This window comes from Halichondria panicea, chromosome 13 (genome assembly GCF_963675165.1).
Source record: "Halichondria panicea chromosome 13, odHalPani1.1, whole genome shotgun sequence".
NCBI lineage: Eukaryota > Metazoa > Porifera > Demospongiae > Suberitida > Halichondriidae > Halichondria > Halichondria panicea.
The window spans coordinates 6,129,333-6,140,751 of NC_087389.1; the positions used below are offsets into that span (position 1 = coordinate 6,129,333).

The window sequence follows — 11,419 nt, forward strand, 5'->3', positions numbered from 1 at the left end:
ATGAAACCATTACACAATGACAATGAATAGACTGCAATGCACCCTCATTTATGGCCTGTATTTTTGAAACGGCCTTACCAACCTGAGTAGGCTATAACAGGATCGTATATAGCTATAATGATGCATATGACTTTACAATTAAAAATGGCCAATAATTGCTATAATAAAATTAAATTGTATTGTGTAACACATGCATGTGGCTAATTGTCTTCAGGTGGAAGGTTGTCACATAACATAATTAAAAATTAATTATTATCAATGATATCAACAAATGTACACAAAAATTCAAAATCACACATTCATGTCATCACTATCTACTGATTCATCGCATGACTCCTGTTCCTCAGCCTCAAGCTTTCGTAACCTCTCAGTTCGTTCGAAGTGCTCTTCAGCAACACTGTGCCAATAATCAATATCAGTTTGTTGTTCTTCATCAAAGAAATCCGGTGAATAGAGATCACAAGTGTGGCCTTCATTAGGTAGTTCATTAACGTCTACGTAATACAGTGCGAAAGTTTTTCGGAGTGTGAGTACTTTAACACAAAGCTCACGAATGCGGGAATTGATCATTCCACTTTTCCCCATTTCTTCAACAGTTTGCTCATATGATGGTGTCAATGGTAGAGAAGTAGTGAGTCTATCAATCCGATTATGCAGCATAGAAATGAAACGTTTCATTTCAAGTTTTATTAAATCTATTTCCTCTCTGGCTCGCTGCTGAAGAAAATACTTGTTCATGGCATCACGTCTAACATTAGCAGGGATCAATATCACTTGAACTTGAAGAAACCCAAAGGTGTGAATGAATGTTATTTACAATCTCCCAAGTGATTTCGCATGGCAATGATTCCTGTTCTAAATCACAGGAAGAGGCTGTTTTATTGTACGCAGTAATCGTCTTCTTTAGTTGTTTTGTGATGTTAGTGATATTTGCTGATATTTTATGGGTCACGCTATGTCCAGCTGTAGAGCCAACATAAATAATTTTAGTCACAAAGATCAACTGAACGTACCAGAGAATTTGGCTTTAACTAGTAGCATATACCATCGTTGCCGAGCAATGGACTGGATATCACCAAAGAGAATTAAACATTGTTTCACGCTTCGGCTTTAAAGGAATTCGTTGTACACTTTATCACCAGCTTTCCATCTCTCTAAAACACGATTTTCCTGTGTTGTAGTTGATGGTTCAATCTGTGAAAACATTATTATTAATGTGAACTTGCATGTACTTTAGTCACCTGATCAACTTTCGTGAGAATAGTGACAGTGCAATCACATCAGTACAAGATTGCAAATCACACCTACAGTTATGGGAAAAAATTTCGGCACATTGTGTTCTTTTTAGGATCTTACTGAATTGCCCAGAAGGACTGGAGATGCTCAACGTAAGATTCTTGCCATACGTTTTCTACGTGTACTTGCATGTCTATTATAACAGAATATTATTTTAGCCACACATAATAATTATCTTTTACTTTCACTAGTTGTGCACCCTTTAGATTTGTCTTCAGCGTACCAACGCTTAATGTCATTCGAAGTGAATACAGGGTCTGTGAAACAAATCAACATTAATTTTAGAGATATAATTATCATGAATATTTTATTATTGCCAAAAATTAATACCGCCACTAGAATCAGTCCTGAGTGCTTCCAGATCGCTTGAGGTACCCTGCACTAAGTTAACAGCTTTTTTCATTCTTTCAACCAGTATATCACCTATATATAATTATATACATGTACAGTGTAAGTTTATAGATAAACGAAAGTTACCTAGGTTCATTGAAGACTGGTACGCAAAATGACCAAGAGCATCATTCAGAACATCTATCCTGTGGGATGGTCTCATCTCTTTTGTCATTTTAGAAAATCGTCTCATATAGCTCCATAAACGCTCAAGAACCTCACCATCAGTCAGTCCAAAACCTTCTTGAAAACGAGGGCTGAATTCCAGCTGATGGTAAGGACAAAGTTAATTCAGTGAGTATATACACAACTTATCACCTGGCACTGTGTTACATGCCCATAAGAATGGAATACAGGAACTGCAAATTTAAATCGGTCTACAAGGGGGTTCTTCTTTCCTTGTTATGTAAAACATCAATGACAAATTAATGGTGAGGCTATTTTAATTATGTTTGTAACTAATACCTCAAGATGATGCTTCAACAGACACCCAATGTCATAAAGGAACAAAATGGAAATGTCACCACAGGAATAGAGTTCCAAAAGCTTATCCAGTAGGTACACAGCGTAGCCAATTCTGTAACAGTAATGAATTGTAGGGCTCATCCCCGTGACTAACTTGCCAAGGTTTTGCTAATAATTGTGCAACTTAAACCTGTCATACATGTTCAGAACACTTTTAATTAGAACCCTAGCTGGGCTATAGTACACTGCAAAAAACTCACCTTTCTCCAAACTTGAAATTCAGAAATTTCAGAGGGGATTCATGTCTACATGCAAGTCCAGCAACTGCTGTCTCATCAAGTGCTGCGTATCTCTGTCGAGATCTTACAATACTCCCAGCAAGGAAATCATTACAGCCCTACAATAAGACATGAATAGCAACTGATCAACTCCGTACATAATATATATATACCTTTTTAGAAGCTTTTTTTGTGCTCGAGTAAGAGTTCATGAAATTATCAACTTCTTTTTGGTCAACGAAGTACCTTCCTTGGTGATGGGGATTCCTGATACTTACACCAGCAGCTTTTTTTCGGCAAAGACCAAACATTGCATCATAGGAGATATGAACTATGCCACCTCTTTCCCCATCCTAAATGGAATCGAACACATAAATTATGCGACGTTAGTATTGAAATACCTACCTGTGGGCATGCAGGACACTTACAGAAATCATCTGGCTCAGTAGATATACCATCAAGTGTTTGTAACTTGAAGTGGTAGTATCTGTTGAATAGGAATTTTGATCTGAGATACCACGTATTAACAGTGCAAGTACCTAAACTCCTCAAATGAGTCAATTATGGCTGGATATACTTTTCGAAACTGTATTGAAAACGAAAGTATTGGATATGAAATTTAAAACACTGCCATACGTCAAACCTGTGGGTAATCTGGTCCTAACAAATTTGACTGGGTTTCCAAAGCTTGAGCAAAGTCCATTACAGCCACCTGACAATCTAGCATCATAATTTTCATCTTTAGCAACAGATCAGTCGAGAAAGCTAGTGTTGGTCTGGTTGGTGTTGCAGCCCACAGATTCAACCTTAACAACGTTAAAGGTTCAGCCTCGCAATGACAAAACACAACACACAATTGGTGTTGAATTCCTATAAACCATAAGATACAACACATACTCACATACAAGTTTTGAAAGTTACCTGTTGCATCAACACAGACAACATATTTCTTATACTGAGTAGGACATTCGTGGATGGTTTTGAGAATCAACGTAGATGGGTACTTAAACCGCTGGAATCGATTCTAAAGAGAAGCAAATACAATACAGATAAAAACAGATATAACGTACGTTGATCCATTTCTCTGGTGTATGAAATGCATTCCCAAGGAAATCTTCATCACTGTGGTGATTAACCGTACAACTATCACATAAGAATGTAGTTGGACCACACTGTTTACATCGCACAGATGCCATCGCGACTTTACACCTATCACATACAGTTGCTGGGGGTATACAACTCATTGCTACAGTTGATGAGATCAAAGATGGTAAGAGATTATCCCATGCCGATGCTGCCTTTTCACGTCTTCGATAGTGAGCAGATGGTAAATCACCATCTTGACTTGGTTGGTCATCATCTGAGCCCACACCATCAAGATCACATGGATCACTGCCATCTTGCAACTCATCATGATCTTCACTATTTTTATGCCTCGAGGCGTAGCCGCACGAGGGATACGGTAAAGCTGACTGTGTGTGTGTGTGTGTGTGTGTGTGTGTGTGTGTCTGTGTGTCTGTGTGTCTGTTCCAGCTGTAACTGCTCAACGGTTGCAATGCGACGAAAACTAACAGCTTCTATAGGCTTCTAGCCACGTTCTCTTGGATTTTGATTCGTGGATTAGCAAACTAAAGCTTCTTTCTAGAGTTATGGCTAGTTTGACTCACATTGAAGGCTGTTGCAGTCTCTTCAGAATCTTTCATAGCATCATCTGTCCGCACAAACTTTCTATTCAACATATGAGTTAGCCTTGCACTAAAGCGCTAGCTTTTTGTTAGCTACAAGACTCAGAAAATACCTGTTAAAACAGCTAGCTAGCAGTTAGTTGGGCGGAGTCCAACCAACGCTTTGCTCATGTAGCAGTTTTGTTCCCACTGCAAGAAATTTGCAGCCCAATCAGATTGCTGCGTTCAAGTGGGAAACCTTACAGCTCAATTTAGCTGACAAGGCGAGCTGGGACACTGTATTTCTCTGGAGAATGCAGAAACAGCTCCTGCTGGATATCTAGGCTACTAGAAAAGAAGCATAGTCTATCTTAGCATCTATGAATGAAGCTTGAACAGTATGTATTAATTAATTAAAAGGACTTGTCTTTGTTTTAAGTTTTGTTGTGCTACCAATAAGATTAGATCATTAGTTTGGACAAAACCTGTGTTATGTATGCCTTCTTTGGTCTTCGAAAAGCTTCTCAGAAGCCTTGGGGTAGTCTTATAGCTGGCTGTACCTCTCCTTGTGCTAGATGTCTAACTATTATGAAAAAGTTTATTTCTGCCTGTACTAAATCTTATATTACAGGCTACAGTATTCTTCTACTTTCTCTAAGAGTCTGAGGTCTTTCTTGAATTCCAAAACAACTATAGCTAGATCCAGTCAGCTAGAATAGCCATCCAAATAGTTAATTGATTTCTTTATATCGCACCCCTGAGCCATGCGGTTGTCAGCCACCTAAAGATTAAACAATATTCATACTCTGTCTCAAGTACCGGTGGAACAAAACTGCTACGTGTACTGATACCCAACCCAGAGCGCAGCGTTGGTTGGACTCCGCCCAACTAGCTAGCAGTAGCCATTTGTGAAATTGATCTCTTTGGACACACCCTTTAATTATTCCTATGGATGTAATGCGCATGCGCGCTCATTCCCCAGATCCAGATCCTCCTGGCAGAATCATATTTTTCTTGAGGGCCTGGTAAGCCACAAAACACTACTATAGATAACAATATGTATGTACACAAGTCTTTTCTTCTTAAATATTATAATTATACACTGCATGAACTACAGATCCAATTTTCTTCTTTCTTGAGGTCCTGGTATTAAAGCCACATAATACAACAATAGATGCATGTAATAAGTCTTTTCTTCTCAGTGACTTTATATAGATAAGCTAACTTTATGAAATAATTATGCACTTCCGCTTATAATTAATTAAAAACAAAATCTTCTTCTTTGTTGCTTCCTAGATCCTTGAGGTCCTGGTATAAGCAGCCACAAAACACAACAATGATACCATAATTATACAATTGCAAGTCAGTTTTAGACAGATTATTTTATACACTTTTTCCTCTTCTATACTTTCTCTTCTATACTTTTGAGCGAAAGCAAAAACATGGCGAGAGGCATTAGCACAGCGCCAGCTTGAACACTAGTGTTCACAGTTGTCCCGACAGGCTTGGCTAGCTAGTGGAGGATAGACCAGGGGTGTCTTAACTTTCTTGAACCTCTTCTTTCTCACAATACTAGTCGCCACAACTGGAAGTTTTCTTCTTTTCCTGAACTGGCTAGCCATCACTGCATGTACTGATCACTGCACTGAAGGTGGTAGGATCTAGATATCCCAATGACCGACCTTTACCATCAATATTGCTGGATCCCAGCCCTATACATAGCGGTGACCTGACACATGATCTTACCTCTTCTATAACGTCATGATCTCATGCGAAGCGGGTGATATTCTTGCGGCTGTGCACCTCTTAATCCTTTCTCCTTTCAACTCAACAACAGTTTTAGGTCACTGTCACCAGGAAAAAGCAAAGAACTGATCAGCTCTAAATCTATGCAGTCTAAGTCCAGACATTAGCAATGCCAGTGAGTGCATATAATTACAGGCTACTGCATAGATCTAATTATATTATAATTATATATACAAGCTATAAAGTGGATGTGCATATGAGCATGACCTCCTATAAACTACTGCATAATTATAGTCTTCTTAAGTTACAGCTCTCCCTCCCCATGTAGGGCAAGCGTCCGATAGCTCAGAGCAAGGTTGTCTTTATCTCACTCCTAGTGGTGGACATGCTCAACACCATCCTGCAAGAGACCATCACACTCTCCAAGGGTGATCGAGTAGCAAGTGCCCGAGCTGCCATCGTTGTCTTTGTTCTCTGTATGATTGTATTATTTGGCCCGTTAACGATTGGCCATTATGTCTATTTCTGCATAGCAAGAAAAAATCCAGTCAGTTTTATTACATCTCTCCTTGAAATTATGGGAGTGCTTTTCTTTTTCTATGGCAACAATATCACAAGTATTATCAACAGCTGGAGAATTGAGTTAGGTTGTGACTCTCAATGCGTCCTCGATAATCAAATAGCAGCTGCTTTCTCTTTGGGAATGTCTCTAATCATTATTCAGATAGTTCCGTCTGTTCTGAAAAAGTTGTTAAAGTTGCTGAAGAGAAAACAACAACATGTGAAGAAAACAAGATCACCTGATTGGTACACTGCGCTTGATTTGATCACGATGTTTATCAAGATCAATTAACACCATCTACTCGGCTATTGTTGGGATGACACAATCCACTGATTTCTGCAGCAGCACTGAAGTTGCTGCAAGTTCAGTTTTCCTGTCCGTTTGTGTTCTACTGGGAATTGCTAGTGAGTTAATCGATTATTTCTATGCTTTGGACACGAATTTAAAGAGCAACAAAGAATACATCGACAAGTCATTGGTAACTATCGGCATGATTCTTATTGTCACTATTTGCCTTCCCTTTTATTTACTGGCCGATAATTTCCAGCCTCTCGATTGTGCGTTCAGTTGTGACACTATTGTTGCTAATGCGACCATCAGCACAACCACATGCAACCGGACGGCCAACAGTGGAGTTAGACTGGGGTTTACCCTAACCACGCTTATTATCGTCCTCATCTTCTCCAGTGTTTATTTCTATCATGTTCGATTAGCTGAAATAAATCGAAAGAAGCTGAAGAGTAACATTGTTATAATTACTGGGACACAGCTGGATAATTTAATGATTACATGTGAAGCTAGCTATAATTACGTGTGTAGCATCTGTTGCATGGGCACATTAAGTGGTAGGTACATGGGATGTCAGAGACAAAGTTTTGTTTGAAGTGCTCCCAGAAGTAATGGTGGAGTGTATTCTTTGTTGAAGTTAGTGGTGCGCTGATATCCATCAGCATAGTGGGCATCAAGTTCCATAACCTTGTGATACGATTGAGGTAGAAGTGTCTGCTTGCGCTGTAGTGATTGGCTTGTACAGTGAGTTTGTTGTTGCAACTGAAGCGGGTGCGACCAGTAACGAATTTGATGTGATCTCTTATGTTGAAGTTGTCCGAGGGTTCCTTTAAGTGACTTTACTAGAAACATTATGTCCTGTATTTCAAACCAGTACATTAGAGGTAGTAGCTTCAAATCGGACAGCCTTGATCTGTATGAGCTTGAGTAATCATTGAGTATGAATTTGGTGGCTCTCCTCTGGATTCTTTCTAGTTTTTGAATGTCCTTGATCAAATTTGGTCTCCAGACTTGGGAGCAGTAGGTGACCTGGGATCTAACTAGGGTTATATATAACGATTTTTTTGTGCTGGTTTCTGATTTCATTGAAATCGTCCGTCGGATGAGGTTAAGAGCTCGGTAGGCCTTAGACGATATGAGGTTATAATGCAGTGACCAGGAGAGGTTGTTGGCTATGCACAAGCCTAGGTCTTTTTCTTTTGTAGCAAAGTTAAGGTGAGAATTGTGGATTGAGTAGAGTGTATTAGGGTTGTCTTCGTGCCAGCTAGGATGAGTTATGCGCAGCACATTACATTTTCCTTCATTGAGTTGCATGTTCCAAGTAGTGCACCAGGATGACAACTGGTTGATGTCTGTTTGTAATTCCAATTGGTCTTCCGTAGAAGTGATGCACTTTACTAGCTTTGTGTCGTCCGCAAATAGAAATGGATTGGCAGATGAGATGCACTCCGGTAGGTCATTGATAAAAATAATAAATAACAGTGGGCCTAGGATGCTTCCTTGCGGAACTCCTGACATAACTGGTAAGTAGTTGGATGGAGTATTAATAACACTTGTGAAGTGTATCCTGTCATGTAGGTACGATTTAAACCACAGCCAAAGAGGAGGGCCTGTGATGCCTGTCTTCCAAAGCTTTAGCAACAGCTCATTGTGTGGGACCGTGTCGAAAGCTTTCTTAAAATCTAGGTAAGTTGACATCTGTAGGTTTTCGGTTTTCTATGTTGTCAAAAACTTGGGAAAAGAATAGGATTAATTGAGAAAGACATGATCGGTTTCTTAGGAACCCGAATTGTTGGCATGTTATCTTTGGTCTCACGAATGTAATAATTTTCTTGTAGATGATAGTTTCAAAGACTTTGGATATAATTGGGAGAAGAGAGATGGGCCGAAAGTTTTCTACAAGATGGGGGTCGCCCTTCTTTGGGATTGGGCAGATTTTGTGGACCTTCCAGTGGGGTGGGAAAGTATGTGAAGATAGGCTAGAATTGAAAATGTGTGTGACTGATCTTGTGAGAGCGGTAGCACAGCATTTGAGGGTTGACGCATTTATATTATCGTGGCCTGGTGACTTTGTTGTGTCTAGTGAGGTGAGGGTTTCGTACACCTCAGACTCTTCTATAGAGATAGAGCTCAGTTGATAAGTGGGGGAGGGCATTTTGTCCCATGGAGGAAGTGTATAGTCACTTCTTGTGAATGTCGAGTTAAAGTATTTGTTGAATATTTCAGCAATCTGTCCAGTCTCTGTGATGATGGAGCCGTTGTGGATTATTGTTCTAGTTTGTGGACTTTTCTTACTTAGGTCGCGCAGATGACGGAATAGTTTACTTGGGTTGAACTTAAAGCATACTGCCAACGATTTTTCGTACTCAGATTTGGCAGTTGTCATTAGTTCCTGGAGATGAGTAGACAAGTTAGATAGCCTTAGGGATGTACTCTCAGTGGGTTTGGATTTGTTTCTGCGTGTAAGCGTTTTGCAGCGATTGATAGTATGTCTCATTTCTGTGGTATACCATTTTGGGCTTTTTGACTTCTGAGAGTTAAATTTGGGCACAAATATTTCCTGTGCTCTTGAGATGATTTTTTCTAGATGGACTGAACAGGCAGGCTTGGGTTGGCAGATAAAAAACTCAGACATGGAATTAAAATTTGCTTTTTTAAAGTTGTAGTTGCTGGCCGGTTTGTCTTTAGAGAGTAGTTTTGGTGTTTTTAAGCCATCTAGTGAGAACGTGATAAGGAAGTGATCAGACATAGGTGAACAATTAGACGAGTCAATGTGCAGGTTGAGTATCCTAAAAGGGGTGGGGCTGGTCTTGCAGGTACACTCGTAGATCATCAATCTATAGTATACACTGTACTGTTTTATAATAATTATCGAATGCTATGAACTTTACTTCCAATTTTCAATTTATATTAGGTACTTGAAGAGATCTTTGAACGATTCCGGAACTTTACTTTTGACTTTGAAGAGTTTCATGTTCACATTACACACTGTGCATATGGCAAATGACACTATATCATTAGTAACATACAAATCTTGAGTATAAAAACAATGCAATAAAAATAATGAACAGTTTGTGCTATGCTAATAATAATTATTTTTCTGATGATTTCCTAGAATTGTGTTCCGAGCTTTCACCTTTGACCCTCAGCGAGTCCCCGTCCAACTTGCCATGGTGACTATGGGATGGACTTTGACCTGGGCTTGATACTGATTTGATCTCTGTCGGGTTGTCATAGCGACTGTAGTCTGGAAACTCGGTAATAGTTTTAGAGAACTTGACTTTCGGAGCCGATCTCCTAGCATCTCTACAGTGTGTGGGCGTGTGTGAGTGGGGGGTAATTTATAAAGAACAGAAATAATGCTGCAACTAAAGTGACTGCTATAGTATACACACACGATTGGTAATACACAGTGACACTAGCAAGTGTATGCAATGGCCGAGTGGTCTCCCAGTAAAGTGTAGGGATAACTCACTCTGTGTGTCTCTGGCTCCTGGAGGACCTCTCACTCTTGCTATCAGCCTGGGCACAGAAATCAAACAATGTAGGTGGCTACTAAAGTCTATACTGATGGCTACATTGAAACCTGTCTATACCCTACAAGTAGCCTCTATAATACAGCCAGGTTAATGGGCCCCAAAACCTCTGCCCGGTGCATGGCCACTACCAAACAGGTATGATACAGTGCGTACGTAACTCTACTGTATTGCACACAAGCTACACACATGTACAGTGTCTCTCACCTCATCTGACTTGCTGTAGAGGCGCTGTATGATAGGAGTGAGGGGGGAGAAGGTTCGGGTCATACCACCACCACGTTTACGAGCCTCTCGATTAGCATTCATACGCTGAGCTACTGACGTCATCTGCTTCCTGTGTGTGTGTGGGGGGGTGCAGTCATAGTGTGTGTGTGCGCGTGGTGGGAAGGTGCAGTCATAGTGTGTGTGGGGGGGGGGGGGGGGGGGTGCAGTCATAGTGTGTGTATAGGCACACCAGTTAAACTTCAAGCACGGACATGTTGCAGTAGTTGAACATCTTTCAGCAGCCATAACTAGTACTGTCCAAATTTCCAAAAGTTGATGATTTTCTGAAAGCTTAGAAAGAGACCTTTCAAATGATGTATTTTAATCCAAAATTTAGATGGGGACATAATTAAATTGTCATTTTTCGACTTTGAACCATGGGCTATTTATTATGCCTCGAGGCGTAGCCGCACGAGGGATACGGTAAAGCTGACTGTGTGTGTGTCTGTCTGTCTGTCTGTCTGTCTGTCTGTCTGTGTGTGTGTGTATTCCAGCTATAACTGCTCAACGGTTACAATGCGACGAAAACTAACAGCTTCTGTAGGCTTCTAGCCACGTTCTCTTGGATTTTGATTCGTGGATTAGCAAACTAAAGCTTGTTTCTCGAGTTATGGCTAGTTTGACTCACATCAAAGGCTGTTGCAGTCTCTTCAGAATCTTTCATAGCATCATCTGTTCGCACAAACTTTCTATTCAACTTATGAGTTTGCCTTGCACTTAAGCGCTAGCTTTTTGTTGGCTACAAGAGTTAGAAACAACTGCTAAAGACGCTAGCTATTTTAGTAGCCATTATTGATTGAACTTGCAGACACACCCCTATTCCTGGATGTAGATCTAATGCGCATGCGCGCTCAATACCACGTGTAAGAGAATCCATTTTGCAGAATCAGAATCAATTTTCTTCTTTGTTGAGGTCCAGGTAAGTAG

The 11,419-nt window shown here is 40.1% G+C and overlaps 2 protein-coding genes across 3 annotated transcripts; both read right to left on the reverse strand.

Annotated features, from left to right (window-relative positions):
- Positions 1-233: 233 nt before the first annotated feature.
- LOC135347050 (uncharacterized) lies at positions 234-4,245 on the reverse strand. 2 transcript variants are annotated; one of them, XM_064544887.1, is made up of 16 exons: positions 4,097-4,245; positions 3,500-3,901; positions 3,351-3,453; positions 3,073-3,299; positions 2,969-3,015; positions 2,835-2,916; positions 2,603-2,782; positions 2,412-2,548; positions 2,152-2,263; positions 1,774-1,954; positions 1,627-1,719; positions 1,479-1,553; positions 1,357-1,429; positions 1,242-1,304; positions 1,014-1,194; positions 234-963 (listed from the first exon to the last, which is right to left on the reverse strand). In XM_064544887.1, the coding sequence occupies exons 1-15, from the start codon at positions 4,166-4,168 to the stop codon at positions 1,155-1,157; spliced, it is 1,887 nt and encodes a 628-aa protein (XP_064400957.1). In that variant the 5' UTR covers positions 4,169-4,245; the 3' UTR covers positions 234-963; positions 1,014-1,154. The 2 variants fall into 2 exon arrangements, with proteins under 2 accessions (XP_064400957.1, XP_064400958.1); XM_064544888.1 differs by lacking the exons at positions 3,073-3,299; positions 4,097-4,245 and having other exon boundaries at positions 3,500-3,642.
- Positions 4,246-9,670: 5,425 nt separating this feature from the next.
- Positions 9,671-10,570, reverse strand: LOC135347073 (uncharacterized). The gene is made up of 3 exons (XM_064544942.1): positions 10,433-10,570; positions 10,165-10,211; positions 9,671-9,995 (listed from the first exon to the last, which is right to left on the reverse strand). Exons 1-3 carry the CDS (start codon positions 10,553-10,555, stop codon positions 9,782-9,784), a joined length of 384 nt encoding a protein of 127 aa, XP_064401012.1. The 5' UTR covers positions 10,556-10,570; the 3' UTR covers positions 9,671-9,781.
- Between the last annotated feature and the right edge of the window lie 849 nt (positions 10,571-11,419).

Coding starts and splice junctions, on each gene's coding strand:
- LOC135347050 (XM_064544887.1), bottom strand. CDS start 4,168: ATGTTGAATAGAAAGTTTGTGCGGACAGATGATGCTATGAAAGATTCT. Junction 3,454..3,499: donor CACCAGAGAAATGGATCAAC/GTACGTTATATC, acceptor GCTTCTCTTTAG/AATCGATTCCAGCGGTTTAA. Junction 2,549..2,602: donor CAAAAAAAGCTTCTAAAAAG/GTATATATATAT, acceptor GTCTTATTGTAG/GGCTGTAATGATTTCCTTGC.
- LOC135347073 (XM_064544942.1), bottom strand. CDS start 10,555: ATGACGTCAGTAGCTCAGCGTATGAATGCTAATCGAGAGGCTCGTAAA. Junction 10,212..10,432: donor TCTACAGCAAGTCAGATGAG/GTGAGAGACACT, acceptor TTCTGTGCCCAG/GCTGATAGCAAGAGTGAGAG. Junction 9,996..10,164: donor AGGAGCCAGAGACACACAGA/GTGAGTTATCCC, acceptor CACACACTGTAG/AGATGCTAGGAGATCGGCTC.